Below are 21,654 nucleotides of genomic sequence, written 5' to 3' on the forward strand. Positions count from 1 at the left end.
AGCTGACTTAACTCATTTGAAATTTACTCAAAAGTTGGATTAGATTGGATTTATTCATTTCAGTCTGTTTTAATTGCTATTTGAACACCTCTTTGTTTTGAGGTTCTAATGTAGCCCAAGATCACCTCTTTCCCTCCTGTACTTTTTTTTTTTTTTCCTCAAAAAGAAGACCCTGTCTCATAGCAGGTGTCCTGGTCTTTTGACTCTTACAGTCTTTTTTTCTATATGTGTGTTTTACTGCTCCAGTGTCTGTATTTTCCTTTATTTCTTTAAAAAGTACTTAAAGATTCTCATTGGAGAATTATATAATATACATACACACAAAATTCTAAGTAATTTTCAGTCTGTCTGAAACATATTTTTATATTTGAGATGAAATAATGCTTTTATTGTATTTGGTTGACCAGTATTTTTTATTTCAGAAAGTATTTTTATTATTATGTATTTACATGTACGTGTGTGTGTACTGCAGTATACATGCCTAGAGCTGGAGTTGCAAGAACAACACATGTTCTCAACCACTGAGCCATCTCTCCAGCCCAGTGGCCAGGATCTTAGAAGAACAAATGCACAGCTGGATTCTGACCCATAGCTTAAGCTGGATTTTAGTTCATACTTTATGTTAATTTAATACACATTAGGAACTGATTTTATATTTCTGTAAGGAGTTTTCTCATGTTATTATCCAGATATAAATTATATGTTGAAATGTCTAACTTCTTAGGACCTTAGTATCACCAAGGAAGGGATAATTGTAATACTGTACAACTTGTAGGGCTAAAAGATGAAGTGGTGAATGCATTGTATTTGGCAGGTGTTCAGCACCTAGCAAGTATTCATTCAGGAAATGCTTGGACACAGCAGTACTGTAGCATAAGATTTAACTTGTTAGGGAGGGAATTGCTAAAACATTTCTTTCTTTTTTTTTTTTTAAGATGTATATATTTATTTTATGTATGTGAGTACACTGTTGCTGCCTTCAGACACACCAGAAGAGGGCATCAGATCCCATTACAGATGGTTGTGAGCCACCATGTCATTGCTGGGGATTGAACTCAGGACCTCTGAAGTAGTAGTCAGTGCCCTTAACTGCTGAACCATATCTCCAGCCCTGCTAAACATTTCTAAAAAGGAACCCTTAGTTTTTATTACTGGAAAAAATGTAGTGGCCTGTGCACTCCACTTTTCCGTGAGATTTCGTTTTTTTACATTTTCCTTTGTGTATATGAGTGCATATGTTGCGTGGACATGTGTGTTTGTGTGAAAGGAAGTCAGAGGGTGCCTTTCAGGAGTCTAATTCTCTCTGCCGTGTGGGTGACTGAGTGTGGGTTGTTCGGCTTGACGTTCATCCAGTGCTGTTTTGCTGGCTCTTCCCAGGATGTTTTGAAGGGATGCGTACACATGGAAGAATGTGAACAAAAGCACACTCCTTCTTTACTGTCTATTAGGCAGAGCTTGCTGCTAAATCAGATGAAAGCATTTGGACGAGAGAGAGAGAGAGAGAGAGAGAGAGAGAGAGAGAGAGAGAGGAGAGAGAGAGCGAGCAAGTGTGTGTGAGCGAGCTTGAATATGAATGGACACTCTACCACGGTGGCTGCTTATGTGCTGGTCTTGACCTTTGGCCCCTTAGTGACCTCTTCGGACTTGTTTCTTCTCAGGGTGGACTAGAGATGGGGGAGACAGCCAACCTTCCTCCACTTGTTCCCAAGGAGTCTGTTAGCTCTTTCTGACAGTCTTCCTTCTGCTGCACATTTTCTTGGCCTGTAGACATCAAAAGCACCGCTATCTCACCCCTTCTGAGGCTCAGCCCCGCTCGCGTCTTTTCATTAGGCCCTACTGTCTAGTGTTCTCTTTGCCTCAGTAATTGAGCGTTCCTTATGAACCTTCAGTCGGCTGTGTAGGTGATGTTGTGTGGGCCTTCATTATGGGAACGTCTGAACAGTTGCTGTGGAGTGGATGAATTGCACAGAAGCTGTATTCAGTCTCTGAATGATTTCTCTTTTTGCACAGGCATTTGAGTTACACTCTGTTGATTTATGAAACCCAGTGCTGAGAAAAGTCTGTTTTGTTTATTTCAGTTCCCCCTCTGGAAGGTTTTGTAATGAATCGGGTACAAGGTGATTATTTTGAAACCCTACTCTATAAGATATTTGTGTCAATAGATGAACACACTAATGTTGCAGAGGTAAGTGTGGCAAAACATTCTTGAGAGGACATACTGATAATTCTGAGATGGAACGGTAATTTTCACTTTTGTTTTCTAGCTTGCAAATGTCCTTGAGATAGACTTATCGCTGGTGAAGGTATGTTGTGTTTTTTAAACCGTTGTAATGTGAGTACTGGGTGGATTTTGCTAGTTGATTTTCATCTTGATACATTACTTACTGATTCTTATTGGCTGCTTGAGGGAGTCTGCATGGTAGAGGGATGGTTGCAGAGAGAGAAAGGGCAAGGTGGAAGCCCTTAGTCTGTTTTCCACCAGGTGGGATGAAATAGAGCACTCACATGAATGTGGGCAGCGAGAAGCAGCCTGGTCAGTATCTTGTGAAAGCTGCAACTCTAGCCTCATTAGAAGAGGATCTAGGGACTGCAGTCCTGGCTCAGACTGTTCTGTGGGTAAGGTACAGGAACGCTGGCATATCACCAGAGGCTTAGTTTTGGAAGGTAATTTTTTCCTTCTGTTGTCTGTTTTAATGCTAATTTTCCTTCCATTCCTTTCAGAATGCTGTTTCAATGTATTGCCGGTTGGGTTTTGCCCATAAGAAGGGACAAGTGATAAATTTGGATCAACTTCATTCGTCATGGAAGAACGTTCCATCTGTGAATAGACTAAAGTAATTCATTTGTCCTTTATGACAGGTTCCTTTTGAAAAGAAGTTTTACATGCAGAAAGGTTTTTTTTGTTTTTGTTTTTGTTTTTTAATTAATTCACTCTGCCAATTGAGGTGAATCCTGTATACTTGTGCCTCAGTCATCTGGGTATGATGGATATTCTGTATAATCTGATGGAGAACAAGAACTCCTTGTTTAGGAAAAAAGCGCATACACTATTTTATAAACTTTAGAAATGAGAAGAACGTGTGCCTGGGTTTTAGTCACAGTGCTCTGTATGGCCAGAGCAGATTGAGAACTCGTCTCAGTCTCAGACGTGTGCATTGGCTTATGTTCGGGTGGATTGTTCACAGTTGTAAGTAGCTTCAGTAGCTGTGTTCACGTGAGATCATTTATGTGCTTTTAAAAACATGAATGTATTTTTCATTAATAGGAGCACATTAGACCCACAAAAGATGCTCCTATCGTGGGATGGCGGGGAGAGTAGGAGTCCTGTGCAAGAAGCCTCTTCTGCTACTGACACAGACACAAATAGTCAAGAGGATCCAGGTCAGCAGCCGCTCACCTCAGTGTGCTTTCCAGTCTGTCTGTCCGTGCGCCCTATGTCCAGACACAGCCCTGCATCTCCTTTATAGCTCTGCTTTTGGCTTCCTATGTGGTGTGCAGTCTGAGTCCTTACTAGTGTGTGAACACCGAAGGTGTAGGACAAATAAGAACGTGGCATTTACTGTCAGGAAGTTAAGTTGAGGGAGGAAGGGATGGAGTATAGCCCCCCAAACATAAATAGTTGTAGTGTCTGGGACTGCAAAAATAAACAAAATTCTAACCTTTGTCTTCAGGAACAGAATGTGGTTAGAGCAGCTGTGAATTCACTGGTTACACAGGAAAGGCCATGTTAGCCAGAGAGAGAGAGAGAGATTGAGAGAGTGCGAGCTAAGGCCAAAGGGAGACGCTGAGGGTACTCGGAACCTGGGGTGGCCTTTCTCCTGTTCTGCCTGTCACCTGGGCCACACACTCAGGAACGTAAGCCTGTTGATAGTGCTTATTGACCTGATGGTTACCAAGGATGCTTATTTATGGTTTTCAAGGAAATTAACTGTGCTTGTTGGCTTTTCTCTTGCTCTGATAAAACACCAAGACCAAAAGCAACTTGAGGAGGAAAAGGGTTTGTTTGAGCTTACAGCTCACAGCTCATTGTGAAGGGAAGCCAAGACAGAAGCAAGCAGGAGTTCAGGCAAAGGCCCCTGGGGAGTGCTGCTTACTGGTTTGCTCCCCAGGCTCCAGCTCCTTTCTCATACTTCCCAGGACCATCTGCACAGAGATGGTGCCAGCCACAGTGAGCTGGGCCACTTATGTGCCTTCAGGTTAGTGTCTCAGAGACATTTTCTCAATTGAGGTTCTCCCTTCTTCAGTGATCCTGCCTTGTATCAGGTTGATTTGACAAACTAGCACAAATCTTTGTACCAGGGAGCTAGATGCAGGAGGATTGGAATTCAAGCCTACATAGTGAGACCCTGATGCAAAATACTTGAATATCTTAAGACTATGGTATTGGTTATATTTAATTAAGTTTGTTTGGCTGTTAAGATAAAGCTGATGCAAAAACTTAGTTCAGAAGATAAGCAAAGAAGGCTTTTATTGACTTGATTCCATATTTCATTTTTTTCTTTCAGCTGACACGGCCAGCGTGAGCAGTTTGAGTCTGTCCACTGGGTACACAAAGCGAATTGCATTCCTGTTTGACTCCACTCTTACTGCATTCTTAATGATGGGAAACCTTTCACCAGTGAGTCAAATGCTGTGGGTGTAACGAGGTTTAAGTAAAGATAAGATAGAAAGTCATTTGCTGCTGTGCAAATGTTTTTACGTTTAGAACAGGTCCTGAAAGCAGCCAGCTGTGTTACATTCCTGCGAGCAGTGTGAGTCTCCAGTGAGGAGTGAAGCACACGCTCACGTTGCCTGTCTTTCAGTTTTAATGTAGTAGAAAGCATAGTAAATGTTGTTAGCATAAAAAAAGGAAAAGCAGAGTTTAATAATGTGCTTCTTTTTGCAGAACTTGAAAAGCCACGCAGTCACCATGTTTGAAGTAGGCAAACTCTCAGATGAGTCTCTGGACAGCTTCCTTATAGAACTAGAGAAGGTGAGTGCCCTGGGCTACATATCTGGGACCATTCCTACTGCACACCACGGCGGCTCTCCAGTGTACATGCTCCTTGTCCTGGAGCTTGGGATATTTCTGCTTCTTGCTGTCTCTGCTCTACCCCATCTTCTCCTGTGGTGCTGTTTAGACATCAGCACAGTGAAGGAGTGAATGAGTTCTATGATTTGTAAGGCGACATGACTAACTTCTAATATGATTTGATTTGCTGAGAGACGGGGTAGAGATTTTAGTCCGTGTACTGTCTTTAATCTTTTCTATCTAACCTTTTATTCTTTTTAATTTGATAGGACTGAGGTAAGGTCTGAGGCTGTTATTATTTAGGTTTTTGTTTCTGTTGTTTTTAATGTGGAGCGGTATTCCTGAGTGTCATGTTATGCCTGCTGTAGTATTCCTGTGAGTGAGTGAGCCCGGTCCCTCATGCTGCTGCTGCTTCTCACTGCTTTATCCTGGCCCCTGGTCTTTGTGTTCTCTTTGTCAGACCTGCAACCTGGCTAATAGTTTAGGTAGGTTTTTGTGGTTTAGTTATGAATTTTATATGTTAAATGTTCAATTTAGAGAATTTGTAGTGGTTTTGCAATTCCTTTAGTCATAAATAAATAGGTTTTTACTGTTCCATAGGAATTTTATATTCATTAGTGCAAAAATATATGAAATAATACTGTTGTAATAAATATTTAATGTCAGTTGGGGGCTTCTTTTTTTTTAAGTTTTTTTTTTTAATTGGGTATTTATTTCATTTACATTTCCAATGCTATCCCAAAAATCCCCCACACGCTCCCCCACCCACCCACTCCTACTTCTTGGCCCTGTTGTTCCCCTGTACTGGGGCATATAAAGTTTGCATGACAATGGGCCTCTCTTTCCACTGATGGCCGACTAGGCCATCTTCTGATTTATATGCAGCTAGAGACACGAGCTCTGGGGGGGGTACTGGTTAGTTCACATTGTTGTTCCACCTATAGGGTTGCAGATCCCTTTAGCTCCTTGGGTACTTTCTCTAGCTCCTCCATTGGGGGCCCTGTGATCCATCCAATAGCTGACTGTTAGTTGGGGGTTTCTATCCCTCCTTTGATCATTCAGTTCCCAGATAAAAGACATACAACTGTTATATTTATAATAAGCCTTTAATGCTTTAGAGCTAGGCATATATCTACCCTCTAAGCTACTAAAACCCCCTTCCTCACTAATAATGCTGAGTTACAACTTGCCGTGTTCCATGTGGGCAGCTCTTAACCCCCATTGGCCAGTGCTCATGCGTTGTGTTCATGATTCACCTGTCCCATGGCATCTTCTCTCTCCACCTTCTCTCCCCCTACACTCCCCCCTCATGGTTCTCTTCAGACCCCAAGCCTGGGAACCCGAACTCGGCCTTCCTCTCTTCTTCCCAGCGATAGGCTGTAGGCATCTTTATTCAGTCAGTAGTTCTAAATTAAGAAGTAAGGTCACATAGCATCACTTGGTGTACACGTGGATTCTCTTGTCCCTGGGCAACCCTTGGGCCGGTATTTAGTGGTACAATAAAGAGCAACAGACCAAACCTCAACATAATACCTACCAATCAGTTTTGTGTTTGTAATCTCCATTCCTTATTCTTTCAGATGTTTTGTTATGGTTTTTCTCTCTTACTGTACACTTCATGTTCTGATCTGATTATTCTTGTATGCTTTTTTTTTAATGAAGCAGAACTGGCTTTGGAACTTTTCCCTCTTTGAATCATACAGAGGACACAAAGCTTATAGAATGTGCTACTCAGCGGTTTATCCAATTGTTAAAGTTGTTGTACTAGGAGGCCTCCCAGGCATCCTTTAGATGATGGAACTTATTCCCAGTTGGCTGAGGTGATTGGCTTCAGTATTTCCTGGGCAAGTTTTTGAATTACAGTTTTAGTTTTGATGTTGTTGTTATTGTTTTTAATATCTTCATACCTGTGTTAGTTACATGATTATTAGGGTGATTAGCATGAGAGTGGTGTTTAAAGAAAACCTGTTTTCTCTTGGTTTAGGTTCAGAGCACTGGTGAGGGAGAAGCACAGAGATACTTTGACCATGCCCTTACTCTGAGGAACACTATCCTCTTCCTGCGGCATAACAAGGATCTGGTGGCCCAGACCTCTCAGCCAGACCAGCCCAACTATGGTACGGAAGGAGACACAGCAGTGACCATCTTCCCCATCTCCTTATTTCGTCAGACACGGTTTCAGACATGCTGTCGCTGGCACGCAGGACCTGTAGCTGGAAGCCTGCTCTCTGAGTATCTTGTCAGCTGTTTCTCTGTTTTCACTCTCCTCTTCTCTTCTCCTGGACTACTGACATTTGTTAAATCTGCTTAAGACTTACAGAAAGACTATAGAAGTAGTTATTCCTGAAGCTATTAGACTCACAGCTCAGTAGATGGTCAACACAAAATCAACAGTGGACACTTCATAGTCCTTTGTCTGGGCATCCTTTGTATGAACATGATTTTTATTTATTCATTTATTTATTTATTTTCCCCCTTGCATGGCACTTGCGTATGTATTATGGTGTCTGGTATTGCATTTTTATGGGTTTCCTGTATGTGTGAATGTGTGTTTTTCTGTGTCTGTATATGTTTTTTATACTTTTCCTTCTTTTGTTTGTTTCATCCTATTCCAGTTTGATTGTATTTTATTTTGTTATCATTTTAAGATGCCTGTTTGCATACTAATAAGATAGAGAAAGAAAAGATGTAGGCTTGGGTGGGTAGAGAGTTGGGGAGGCAAACTAACCAGAATATATTGTATGAAAACAATCTACTTTCAATAATAAAAGAGGACGTCTTTGATTATGATGAGTGTAAGCCTGTAATTTGGTAGCTTAGACTTTGGAAAGATTCAGAAGCTAGTCTACATCTATAGATGAGTAATCACAGTTGTAAAAGTCTTAGAAAGTGCTCCAGGCACTGTGAACTTTAGATTTCAGAGTTCCCTGCCCTAATATACATTAAGTGTATTTTGTAGTTGATATTGATAGCCCTGACTTTTCCCTGAAGGTTAGGAAGCCCTTCATTCTTCTGTGTTTTAGAAAATGGCTTACTTTAAGGACAGTTCTTTTTCCACACAGTTTTTCTCATGGCATTTCTGTGTTCCCTCCCTGTTCATACCTGACAAGGCTGGAACAGATCCTCCGAGTTCTCTTTCTTTGCCTCATAAATGATTGGTTAAAATTGCCTCTCATCTGATCAGTCCGAATAAGGTGCTTTTTAGTCAGGCTGGAGGAAGGAGTCTCTGATGACTCCAGGCTCCCAGAGTTCCCACTGAGTGACACCTTACAGTCGAATGGTCTCCAGTCTGTTCTGCACCCTGTGTCATCGTGCCACTTCCCACCTGGCTTGTTTCTGCCCATGTGTTCTCTTCTCCATTGGAGCTGTGTGCCCTGTCTCTCAGTCCTTTTCAGCAAAATCTATCCTAAATACTAAGACGAAGTTTTTATTAGGCTCTCTCATAAGTGTCTTTTGTACAGTTTCTCACTGTGCAGCGTGAGTCTCTTTGGTCTTTATAATATAAGGAAGTCTGCTCCCTTCTCTCCTTTCTGTGGATCAGGTACTGTTCCTCCTGTCAGTATACTGTGTCCCTCCACTAGATCACAGGCCATAGGCTCTAGAATGGGATTCTAAAATTTCAGAATAAAAATAGTCTCTCAGCCGAGGATTTGGGAGTTAGTTGTTTATCATGGCCTTATCAGGCTCATCAGAAATGCAGCTGCTCTGTCAGAACAGCTTCTGTCATGTCTGCCCCACCTGTTGCTGGTCAGTAATGTTAATATCCTTCCCTCACACGGCACCCTTTACTCCCAAGTGTGGGCTCGAGACTAGGAAAAGTATTCTGTTTAATCATGTTTCTCTTAGCCTCTTTATTCTGTAGCACATTTATGTTTGTTGCTTGTTTGTTTTTTGTTTTGTTTTTTTGTTTTTTGGTTTTTTTGGTTTTTCGAGACAGTGTTTCTCTGTATAGCCCTGGCTGTCCTGGAACTCACTCTGTAGACCAGGCTGGCCTTGAACTCAGAAATCCGCCTGCCTCTGCCTCCCGAGTGCTGGGATTAAAGGCGTGCGACACCACGCCTGGCTCTGCTTGTTTGTTTTTAGTGCCATTAGATTTAAAAAGCACTATATCCCACTTTTGTTGGTTTGCATGGAATATTTCTCATCTTAGGGCTGCATGCTGTTCCTTACAAATAGGCTTTGGCTTGATCCTGTCTAGGATACCATACAAGTGATGCTCTGTTTTCCTGAGATTTTGGTGTCGGGACTTAGGTGCTGTTCATAGTCCTCTTGCTGGTGATGTTAATTTGGTCAAACAGTTAATGTGTTTTACATTTTTTTCATGATACCGCTAGTTCTTTTTCCTTAGCTAAGAGGATATCTGTGGGAGATACTTCAGACCTTGCTCTGAGATTTAGCATCAGCAGTGGCTCTTCCTCAGCTATAGTGGTTGCAAATTGGCCATGTTCTCTTCTCTAGCATTGCCTCTGTATTATTAGCAGTCTCTTGAGTGACTTGTCATTTCTGTCTCAGTTGTTCCTGTGCTCTAGTTGTCTTTTCACCTTTAAACTGTTCTCTGTCTCCTTGTGACTTGACTTCATTTTTCCCCAAACAATACTTTATTTTGTGTTAAAATAGTACAACCTGACTTTAGCTTGTGCTTATTAAGCGGTCTCCTAGGAGTCGACTTTGTTTTTCTGGGCACTGTATGAGAGCACAGTCATGGTGCTAGCTATGCTGGGAGCATTTTACAGACCAATAGAATTTAAGTGTGTGTGTGTGGCTTAATGTGTCAGTCGTACACATAGAGGTCAGAGGACACTTTTCAGGAGTCAGTTCTGTTCTTGCTTTCTGGGCTCTGGGGATCAGACTCAGGTAGTCAGCCTTGTACAGCAGGAGGAGAGCAATAGGATGGGCTATTTTCCAGAGGACTGAGGACAGCAGTTGTTTATAAAATGCATGCTGAATCCTTGCTCTATAGACCAGCAGTTTAGGGCACAAATTTCTAACAGGATTGCTCACCTCTGTGCTAGAATCAGATCTGAGCTGTGATTTTCTCTAGAGCAGTGGTTCTTAACCATCTAATGCTATGAACCTTAATACAGTGCCTCATGTTGTGCTGACCCCTAACCATAAAATTATTTTTGTTGCTACTTCATAACTGTAATTTTGCTACTGTTATGAATCATAATGTAAATCTCTGTTTTCCAGGGGTGTTAGGCAACCCCTGTGAAAGTCATTCAGCCCCCGAAGGACTTTTAACCCACAGGTTGAGAGCCACTGATCTGGAGGCTTGTCTTGAGGAAAGGAGGACACATATTTCCTTGCTACTTTGCACTGCAGAATGGCTTGGGATGGAAATGGAATGAAAAGCGCGGTTCCTTAACGAGAGTCAAAAGAAATGCTGTTCCACGAGAGCACAGCTTTTAGTCTAGACCCAAAACTTCAGCTTTTAATCTTAAAAATGCCTTGGTGATCTTGTTGGAAATGTTGTACTCCTTAGTAGTTATGGTACCTTTGAGAAATAGTAAGTCTTGATACAGCATGCACAGGGCCTGTGCATGATACATATGGCTTCCATATGTATTAGTGTTTTTATGGGATTCCTGAGTGTGCAAATGAGTGGATTTCTATTCTTGTGCCTTCTCTTGGGCTCTTTTCCTTCTTTTTTTTGTCTTAACTCAGAGTCTATTTTCTGACAGAAAGTGAGTGAATCCAGATGGGAGGAGGGTAGGGAGGATCGTCAGAGGAAGAGCAGAATAGAAACTACTATTATGTGAGAGAAGAATCTGTTTATAATTAAAGACAAGAATAATAAGTCTTAAGGCAGTGGCCAACATCTCATCTTCAACGTCCTGTGTGGTTTATTATAACTCAGGTTTCCCCCTGGATCTCTTACGCTGCGAAAGCCTTCTTGGTTTGGACCCAGCAACTTGCAGCAGAGTTCTAAACAAAAACTACACACTGCTTGTTTCCATGGCACCTCTTACCAATGAGATCCGGCCAGTCAGCAGCTGCACCCCACAGGTAGGAACTCACTGAGGCTCCAGATGGGATGTGCTCATTCCATTGAGGGAACAGGTCTACTCTCTCTTGAAAGATGCTGTCACATTCAACTTATAAGTGTGATTGGTGTATTTAGCTTGTATATCCTTAAGTGACTTGTGACACATTAGATTAAAAATGTATTCATGTGAAATATTTTTAAGAGAATATTTTGAATGTTCTAGAATGAAGGTTTGGATAAATTAGGAGAAAAGCAGATATTTCAAAAAAGTACAATAGTGATACTAAGTTAGGTGAGAAGAAAAGATGGATTTTGCAAGCTTGATAGTTAACCATAGGATTTGTCAAAATGACTACTGATTTGCTTTCAAAGAATAAATTAGAGGTGTGTCTTTATATAACCAGCAAGGAAGATGTACTTGTACCATTTTCAGAGAATGGAGAATATACTGTGTGCAGTCATCCATCCTGCCTGGATTCCTGAATGTGCAGGGCTTGATGATTGAGAAGGGAGGAAGGAATTTAGGTACCAGATTTGTTATTGCTACCTGTGGGCTCAAGTTGCCTCAGATCATTCATCCCTTTGCCAGAATTCTAGTCTTGTGTTAACAGGAATGGTTGTAGATTTTCTTCTTAACCTTTTGTACAATATGTTACGCCCCCCTCCATTTAACTCAGTGCTTTTGCCCAGTAGGAATCATCTGTGAACTGCCTGCACAGCACATTGTAGTAATGACTGCTGCTGCATGTGGGAGTTATTAGCCAGGCCTACTTTCAACCCTTTAAGTATCTTCATTTGGCGCATCTCTCTCGTGCTTTTGTTGACGGAGCAAATGAGGCACAGAGTTTAAGAAACAATGGTGGAAGGGATGAAACCTGACTCACACCTAAGGAGTCCACTTTAAAGTTCAGTCTCTTAATAGTGTGGGCATATATCTTAATCCCAGTGTGAAGCAAAACTATTTTACTGGATTAATTAGCATTTACCTTCATAAGGGGAACAGCAGTTAAAATATGTATGAAGCATTCACTATTTAGAAGATTATATTGGCCATTTATGAAATTTGACTAGATAAATATTATAGCTTTATCTTACCTATTTGTGGTTATAGCATATTGGACCAGCTATCCCAGAAGTGAGTTCTGTCTGGTTTAAATTGTATATTTACCATGTCACTGGGCAAGGACCACCATCTCTCTTACTGTCCAAAGGTACAAGACTTCGGAAACTGCCAGATATATTCCAGGTATGTGTGAGGCTTTCTCCTCTTGTGTTCCAGTCTCTTCTGTTCGGGATTGACCTCAGGGCCTCATGCATGTTGGGCAAACACTGTTAGCTATTTTGGGGGGAAACAGAAATTGCTATGCAGAATTAGGTCAGTTTTGTAAATTACCCCTTCTCTCAAAGTGCCGTTTCATGTGTTATTCATCTTTCCAATAGGGTTATGACCGGTTACTTATAACCTCTTGGGGCCATGACCCTGGGGTTGTTCCTGCTTCAAATGTGCTCACGATGCTGAATGATGCTTTAACCCACTCTGCAGTGCTCATTCAGGTAGGTTTTCATCACTTAATTACATCACATTGTCCAATGCAACTGATGACTTCAGCATTGTGTTATGATGACTTGGGTCTCAGGGAGTAGTAGGACAAAGGGGACTGAATTTGACCCACGTTTGAATAGAAGCCACACTGTTAACTGTGCAACATTTTTTTTTTGTTTGTTTTGTATAACAGCTCCTTTGATCTGTAATTTATCACAGACCGATTGAGCAGTTTATATTGTATAATTCAATGTTTTTTAGTTTACTTACAGACTTATATAGCTGTCAGCATACCCTGCTTTAGAATATTTTTATCTCCTAAGCAGTGAACCCTGTACTGTTTAATTATCTGATTTCTCCCCACACTTTCATTCCCCCTAAACCTCAATAACACTACTGTCTCCACATTTGCATAGCTTGTTCTGCACACTATATATATGCTATATTTTATATATAATAAAATACTATATATATATGGCCTAGAATGTGCTAGATTTTGGACATGTTGGTTATCAAGTAGTAGAGAAGTAGTTGAAAATATCTTGAAATTCAAATGAGAGATGACAGGAGTGAGGTGACTGAAGCCTCTGCATATAGGTGGTAGCTGAATCCTTGAGAGAACTCAGTTACTCAGGGACAATATATGGTACACAGTGATAGGAGGTGACAGGCATTGAATGTACTGGACACAGACTCACATCTTGGTTTCACTACTGATGGTTATCTTGGACAAGATAAGTGACCTCTTTGAATTTCAGTGTCTCTAGCTGTCAATTGGAGAGAATAGAAACCTGCCTTTGCTAAAGAAATTGGCTAAGATGGATAATTGGCATAAAATGCTTTGCACTGTGCCTGACCCAGGGGCAGGCTGTGAGGATGGCATGTGTAGTCCTGAGAGAGCAGTGAGCACTGCTTCCTCTTGTTACTGTTGTGAATTGACCACTCACTCCTTTGAGTGATTGCCTTGGTCCATTTTACATATAGAGTCAGGCAAATAATGGGCATTTCTGTTGTCATTGTTTTGGTATCATAAAATTTGCATAGGAATAGAGGCATTAGTTACTGCTCCTCTTTGCTAAAGCAAAAGGCTGGCTGGAGCAGCTTATGGAAGAGGTTTGGTTAGGCTCACAGCTTATAGGGAAGTCCAACACAGAGCGGGTGTGGGAGCAGGACTCTGCCCATCACACTGCTTGTAGCCAGGAAGTGGGAGCTGTGTGCTTGTTCTCGTGGGATGTGACTTCCCACGGTTAGAGTGGGCCTTCCCACCAGTTAACCTAAGCTATGTGATTCCTTACTGACATGCTTAGAAGTTTGTCTCCTGAGTCCTGTCAAGCTGCTGGTATAAACCACCACATCACGTACATCAGCATGACTCCTGCTCTTGAGGTGTTCCTTCACAAGGTGTATTCTTGCTAGAAAAACCACCTCCTTTGAGGAAAACTTTCCCTTGTTAGAATTTGAAAAATACTATAATTCAGATTTTTAATAAAACCACGTTTTGTTTGTAACTACCTAGTACTAGATTAAATCATAAATATCTGGAGTAGAAGAGACATCTGTCAGAAATACTTTATAAACTGTCTTAATGAATGTGAGTTCATGCTTAGTGTGCATAGTGAGTGCAACTTCTTAGATGAATCCATTCTCTTCTTCATCTCTGTAGGCTTTCCCTCCTCACTTTACCCTCTCTTTGACTCTCTTGCTCTGTGAGTCATTTTTGAGGCAGGCTCTTACTTACCCAGGCTGGCCTTGAACTTGATGTGAGCCTCTTTTCTATGCTGTGATTGCAGGTGTGTACACTTGTTTTAGTTCGATTTTCTGTTCCTGGGATAAAAATACACTGATCAAAAGCAGCGTCGGGAAGGCAGGAGTTGATTTGGTTTGCACTTCTCGGTCACAGTCCATTATTGAGGAAAGTCAGGGCAAGCACCATAGCGGAACACGGAGGACTGGCTTGCTCACTGTCTTATTATACTCAGCAGATACTTGGCAAGCTCTCTTACACAGCCCAGCCACCCACAGTAGGCTAGGCCTGCCTATATCAATTAGCAATCAAGATAATGCCCCAGTCTGATGGGGGCAATCCTTCACTTGAGGCATCCTCTTCCTAGGTGACTTTATGCTGTATCAAGTTGATAATAAAAACTAACCAACATACCATACCTATCTGCATCAGTATTTCTTGAGTTTGAGTAACAGGTCTCCTTTAAAGGAAAAAAAAATGCATGTATCCTCAATATTTACTTAAATTCTCCATTATAATCATGCTGGTTATATGTGAACATTAAATTATTTATGGTTTTTGTTCTTATATCACTGTAAGAATATTTGGGAACTAAAAATTTTGGAACAAGCAAATTTAACTGAATATTAATTGAATGTGATAAATGAATACTTTGTAATGTGAGGGAATGAGGTTTCTTAAGTAATACTTTTATTCTTTGAGACTCTCATACACTTTGGACATTTCAGTATCTCCTCCCCCAACTCCTCCTATATCCACCTTCCTACTCACCAAACTTTGTATCCATTCCTTCTCCTCTGTCTCTTGCTCTCTTTTCCCTCAAACCCATTAAGTCCAGCTTGTGTTGCCTAACTACTCTCAGGCATGGGGCCTGCTCTGGATTATGGTCAGAATACTAGGTGTCACACCGTTAGAGAAAACTAACTCTCCCTCCCTTAGCAGCTGTTAAATGCCAATAGCTCTTCAGCTAGGGGTGGCTCTTCTTACCCACTTTCCTTCCTTCATGCTGGGATTTTGCTTTCCTAAAGTTTGATTAGGTCTTATGCCTGCTGTCACAACTGCTGTGACTTCATATGTGTGTGTAACTGCCCTGCTGTATCAGGAAACACTATTTTCTTGAAGTCATTCACCACCTCTAGCTCTTACTGAGTGCTTCTCCATATAGGTCCCTGGGCCTTGAGGGGTGTAATATGTGTGTCCCATATAGGACTGAGCAATCTAAAGTCTCTTGTTTTCTCACACAGGACAGTTGAGAGTCTACATTGCTAGTTGCCATCTACTGCAATGAAAATTTCTCTATCTGTAGATGTAGCATAAGTCATTAGGAGTTGTTTTAATACTATGTTCATTTAGCAGATAGTAGTCTAGGATCTTCTAGCCTCGTTGCCTACTCCTGTAATGTCTGGAACACTATTGCACCAGTGGGCATTTGTCAAGCAGGTTGGCGCTGTAGCTGATAGGGTTCACATCTAGGTGAGGGATAGGCAATTACTTTTAAATGTGTTGCATAGTTCTTCCCGGCACTGTGAAAGCTAGCCAATGGAGCTGAAGCTTCTAGGTTTGTGCCTACTTGCTTTCCAACGTTCTGTGACTCAAGTAAGTGGTTTCTTCAGTAGTAGGGTCACTGCCAGTTTCTGGAGGGTAAGCATTGGCAGTAGCCTACTATGTTTGGAGGTCTATGGCATTTGCCAACAACTCAAAAAGAAGTAATTCATTTCTGGTTCTGGAGATGGGATGAGGGGGTGTGGACAGGACACAAACAGTGCCTCAACAGCGGAAATGAGTTTTAAATTAATAGTACATTCACGTAGTACATTCAGAGGGAAAGCTGCTAAAGGATGTACAGGAGCAAGTCTCTTTCCTTTTAATTTTCTCTACCCAGTTGCCAACCCTTGTCTTTCAAATACGACATCCATTTCAGCTTCAGTTGTGTCCTTTCTTCACAGATGCAAGCTTGATGTTTGCTGTACATTTTGTTAGTTGATTAGAGAGCCAATTGCGATATAGAGGAAGATCCTCTTCCCTTTTTTTGCAGCTGAACTGAAAATATGTACCATAATTTATTAGCCATACCTGTGTTGTGAGGGATTCTGATTGTTTCTGGTATATGTAATTATCAGCAAGTAACTTTGAAAGCGTACCCTTTTGTTGCATCCCAGTCAGGTTCTTTGCCCTCCTTTTTTCTCAGAACTGTGGCTGAGCTAATCGTATATGTACTTAAGTCCTCACTTGGCTCAAGCCTGGCTGCTTTGCCTGTTAATTAGCCTTCTTATTTTTTTTTTCTTTTCACATATTTGAAAAATATTGTCTAAGAATTTAATAAACATTTGTTATTCCTTGATGAAAAGGAAAAGCAAAATTGCCCAGGGCATTTGATGGAGTATGGTAGAGTGTGCCATGACGTGGCCCATGCTTACGTGGTGTTTTCAGTTACCGTTGGTTCTCACTCATCATTCCACTTGCATTTCTTCTGTTTGTAGGGACATGGTTTGCATGGGGTAGGAGAGACTGTCCATATACCCTTTCCATTTGATGAAGCAGAGCTGCAAGGAGGTACATTTGAATTCTATCCATTTGACTTTTATCCTTATTCCTGTCAGTGATTGGTGGAAATGACAGGAAGTGAGCTCTTAACATTTTTAAATTCTGTGTTTTTACCATTTTGCCATAAAAAGAGTTGGCTGAAGATAGTTTTCAGTTGTGTGATTTTTCTGCCAGTGAACTGTTAGACAACCAGTTCTAACCTTGTAAAGAGTACTGGTATGTATGCAGTAGAGATGAAGAGAGTAAGTGCTTGTAGTAGTTTCCCTTGATTGGTGGTCTATTTGAAGAGTGAGTGAGAAGATAAACGTCAGATCAATTTATGCTTACAGAGTTTAACATTCTTTTTCATAGTATGCAAGGCAAGGTTTGTGATGCATGTATTTGCTTGTGTGTTGTGTGTGCATGTGTGAGTGAAATAGCTTTATTCTCCCCTTTAAATCTTTCTAAATGCTAAGGACAAAACATTTCTTCTGAACATGGCAGATACTGTTTTCAGGATCTTAAGTTTGCAGAATCTCAAGAACTGATGACATAGAGCTTGTGTGGAGCTGTCCTCTGACATGTCTTCATTGGAATTGCTCTTTCTTAATGTGTAACAGTACTTTAAAAATAGGAAAGTATACGTTAGTTTTTGGTATTGTGTTACCTGCTAAGACTTCATTAATTCGGTGTTATTGGTTTTTCCCAGAGTTCACCCGTGCCAGTATGGGTGTTCATAAAGCACTGCAGATTCTTCGGAGCAGAGTGGACTTGCAGCATTTCTGTGGCTATGTCACCATGTTGAATGCTTCTAGCCAGCTTGCAAGTAGAAAGCTCAGTGACGCTTCTGATGAGAGAGGTCAGTCACTGTTTGGGTCTCTGGTTAGAATAGCTGGTCACCTTGGTTGTAATAGTGTGGCCCTGTGCAGAACTGTGTTCACTCAGCATTTTACCATTGCATCTGTGCTCATAGGCTTTGAATCAAATTAGCTTTAGGGAGTATAATTTCAAAACCCTACATTTTTCTTACACACATGTACCTGGGTTCACGTTTTCTCTCTAGCGCCTCCTCTGTTTTAATTCTCAGTTTAGTCTGGACTTTGATACCATTTCCCGTGTAGCCTTCCTTCTGCCTCTAGATTGCCCAGTGTGTTCACAGTCATATCAGCTCTTACACAGTAACTGTTTCTGCTCTGACAAGATGATGTATAGATCGCTTTGCTTATGGTGGTGTCAGCTCTCTTCCACTGATTCTGAAGGTGTCAAGTGTCTCTCATTGGTCCTACTCCAGAGTTCTTTCTTTCAGTGTGAAACCCTGACAGTATGTTAGTAGTCACCCAGAGGATTGGGGTGGCTCCCTTCCAGTTTTGGCTGTACTGCAGTTCACTTTTTAAGTCATTTTATTCCACAAACCTTTAAACAGCAAATAACTGTTTTAAGTCCTAGAAGCAATTAAATGTTTAAGTCCAGTTTTAGTCCAAAGAGTAAAACCTCAGTAGGGAAGGTAAGTGAATCTGCCTGAACTGTGCAGTTAAAGGCTCAGAGGAGACAGTGGACTGCTTAGAGTAAACATGGGAAATAGAAGTCCTATCTTAATAGGGGCCACAGGGAATGCCTCTTAAAGAAGGCACAGTTGAAACTGAGCTTTAAAAAGTGAGACGTTAACCAAGGTGATTGCCAAAAGGTTATTGGTAAATAGATGAGTACAAAAGGTGGCTAGGGATCTCATGTTGCCAAAAGGTGGAGGGATTCAAAACGAATTGTGAAGGATACTCAAAATTCTATCCTTATGGGGATGGCTTTCAGAATGATGGAAATGGAAGTCTAAACTTGTGTTCTGCCTCATGAGTTCGGAGTTTTTAGGTCATAGTTGATTTTGGTTTTACACACATGTGGTACTTAGCATTGGTGCTCTCTCACATTTACAAACTGGTCTCGAGACAGTTCTCAGATGTCAGTTGCTTAAGCCAAAGATGAGCATTAGCCTCTTTGCTGTGGTGAGAAGGGAGAGAGAGTAGACAAACTATCTGTGCAGCGCTCTCTCTCTCTCTCTCTCTCTCTCTTTTAAATTTTTCTTCATTATTATTGTTTCCTGAAGTCCTCTTTGTGCTAAGACTTTAAATTGATGGTTTCTGCTGCATAGTAGAATCCTCATAGTGTTTTATATCCTTTAAATTATCAGGCGAGCCTGATTTGGCTTCTAGTTCAGATGTAAATGGGAGCACAGAGTCGTTTGAAATGGTCATTGAGGAAGCAAGTACAGATTTGGCGACAAAACAAAACTCTGGTAAGATGTTAATTCTTTGCAACTTTATTAAATCCTTTCTGGAGCTTAACTTTTCTGTTAAGCTGTTTATATATTGCCTTGTTATCTACAGTGGAGTTCTGTGTCAGTGTGAGTGTTCTAGGGAATATGTTTATGTGCTTAGAATAACTCAAGTATTATAAAATTATAGCCAGAGTGCAATGATTTTAAAATGTTCATTGTTCATATGATAAGCACCAGATTTATTTTATCATCTTGCAGATGTCTTGTTATATCCTTTTTGAGCAAATGATTATCTGCAACATTTTATGAAAAGCTCTCTTTTCTCTAGACATATGTACATAATCAAAAGACGTGCACTTCTGTTTGGGGATTGATGACCCTGCTTTATTCTCTCCCTTGTTGAGTTTACTAGTGGGTGCCCCAGGGGTAGAGGAATCTAGGAACCTCAGATTATAGAAGATCTTGCTGCTCATATAGAGTGTGTGAGTATATGGTTTTCAAGCTAGCTGTGTCCTTTGTAGGGGCCACAGCAGAAGCAGATTGGGTTCCTCTTGAACTGTGTTTTGGAATTCCTTTGTTCAGTTCCGAATTAAACCGGAAAGTTTGTCAGAAAATAGCTACCCATGGCCTGTGCAGGAAAGAGAGGTAAGGCTTGTGTTCTTCATCTCAATTTTAAGCTGTTACTAACATCATTCTAGCTTGCTTTTTTTTTTTTTAATAACATGTGAACATAGCAATTGCCTTACATATTGGTTGACTGAATAAAGAAAAAGTTTTAAGTTTAAGAGGGGTGTGTGTGTGCATGTATGTGTGAAATTAATTTCAATAGATTGGAAATTACTCAAAAGCAAACATTTGTGGTTCAAGCTTCTGTAAGCTTGCTTGTCTGTCAAACGTGATGAAAGTGGGGAAATGGGTATGCTTATATAAAGAATGAATCTGTTTGATTTTGTTTTTTAAATATATAAATGTCACCTTTAATCTCAGCACCCCAGAGACAGAGGCAGGAAGTTCTCTGTGAATTGGAGGCCAACCTGGTTTACATAGTTCTAGGCCAGCCAGAGGCACATAGTAAGACACTAAAAAAAAAAAAAAAAAAAAAAGTCTAGAAAATTTCTCTATACAAGAGTACTATATACACTCAAATGTTTATCATGAGTTAAAGTTATGTTTTGGTGACTTTCTTCTTTGCATATTTTTTGAAATGCATGCTTTGCTTTTCAGAGATGACAGGCATGTTTGACCTCATGGCAGCTCCCATCCTTTCGGGGTGGCTACAGAGAGGCAGGCAGGAGAGACTCACTGGGCTCAGTTGCCACAAAGGGTAGTTTGGAGGAGAGATACCCACAGATTCTGTCTTTTAAACTTGGCCTGCACTACTTTTCCCTAGAAAGATGCTTCTGTGATTTTAAGGCTAGGAGCAGCATGTCTGTGGGTGTAAGCATAATGTTTAGAGTATCTGGACACTGTCGGTTTGCTAAACAGTATTCACTGCTCCCTAAGGCCTATGCTTTCCACGGCCATGGATGTTTGGCCAAATTTATAGTAACAGAGATGCTTTGAAAGTTCAGGGGATATTGAAAAAGGGAGGTTGAATATAAAATGCCATCTTCTGGGCCAGACCCCACTGTTGTAATCATAAACGATTGAGAGCAATGTGGATGCCTGTACTGTTTCTGCAGAAAGATGGGCCAGCCCATCAGCACTCATGCATGGATAGGGGATGAGGGACCCCACCCTTCACTGTTGATAGGGAGAAGGAACTGGTGACACCCTGCCACCACCCAGGATCCAGTTGCATAGTTAAAATCCAGTGGTGACACAGATGGCCTTAGCTAAATTAAATGGGTCACCAAAGTCATGAGCTTGGGAAAGAAACCAGTAGAGATGAGAGGGGAATGGGAAGGAGACGAGAGAGGTGTTAGTCGAGAATAATCAGAATGTTTTATATATGTATATAAAAATTTCCAGCAATAATTGTTTTTTTAAAAAGTTTTTTATTATGAAACTTCAAAGATTGCCACTCTAATTTGTACTTAATTCACAAATCTGGAAAGTTATGTACAGTAGGTTGTGTTAAATCTATCAGATATGTTTAGCACCATGTTTTATTTTATATTTGTACTAACAGTTTATAGATAGAATATTTTGGAAAAAATAACTTCAATTTTGGTCATAGCAACTGTCCTCTGTAGTACCAACTTCTGTCTTGGTCGCTATTCTGTTGCTGTGAAGAGACACTATGACCAAGGCAACTCTTACTTAAAAAGGAAAGCATTTAATTGGGGGCCTGCTTCCAGTATCAGAGGCTTAGTTTAGTCCATCATTCTCCTGTCAGGGAGCATGGTAATAGCCTGAGTGCTGAAAGGAATTGAGAGGGACATCCTGGTCTTCAGGTATTGTGGGGAAAGCACACCTGGGCGTGGGGTGGGCCCGTCCCCAGGGACACGGTGCTTCGTAATCCTTTTAATCCTTTCAAATAATGCCATACCTTAGTGATTATGCACTCAAATATATGAGCCCATGGAGGCCATTTGTATGCAGACTATCACATAAACTTATATTTTAATTTGGATTT

At 40.9% G+C, this 21,654-nt stretch overlaps 1 protein-coding gene across 2 annotated transcripts in view; it reads left to right on the plus strand.

Moving 5' to 3' along the window:
• Fam91a1 (family with sequence similarity 91 member A1) overlaps window positions 1-21,654 on the plus strand; it is a 39,417-nt gene that overhangs the window by 12,743 nt on the left and 5,020 nt on the right. For both annotated transcript variants that reach the window (XM_021183033.1, XM_029469676.1), the window contains 14 exons: window positions 2,079-2,185; window positions 2,265-2,303; window positions 2,722-2,834; window positions 3,266-3,381; window positions 4,506-4,618; window positions 4,886-4,972; window positions 6,996-7,128; window positions 10,869-11,017; window positions 12,109-12,243; window positions 12,438-12,551; window positions 16,765-16,837; window positions 17,517-17,666; window positions 18,990-19,094; window positions 19,598-19,721. In XM_021183033.1, the coding sequence (XP_021038692.1) occupies window positions 2,079-2,185; window positions 2,265-2,303; window positions 2,722-2,834; window positions 3,266-3,381; window positions 4,506-4,618; window positions 4,886-4,972; window positions 6,996-7,128; window positions 10,869-11,017; window positions 12,109-12,243; window positions 12,438-12,551; window positions 16,765-16,837; window positions 17,517-17,666; window positions 18,990-19,094; window positions 19,598-19,721 (1,558 nt within the window). The remainder of the gene's footprint in view (window positions 1-2,078; window positions 2,186-2,264; window positions 2,304-2,721; window positions 2,835-3,265; window positions 3,382-4,505; window positions 4,619-4,885; window positions 4,973-6,995; window positions 7,129-10,868; window positions 11,018-12,108; window positions 12,244-12,437; window positions 12,552-16,764; window positions 16,838-17,516; window positions 17,667-18,989; window positions 19,095-19,597; window positions 19,722-21,654) is intronic.

Source organism: Mus caroli, chromosome 15 (assembly GCF_900094665.2).
Source record: "Mus caroli chromosome 15, CAROLI_EIJ_v1.1, whole genome shotgun sequence".
NCBI classification, from domain to species: Eukaryota; Metazoa; Chordata; class Mammalia; order Rodentia; family Muridae; genus Mus; species Mus caroli.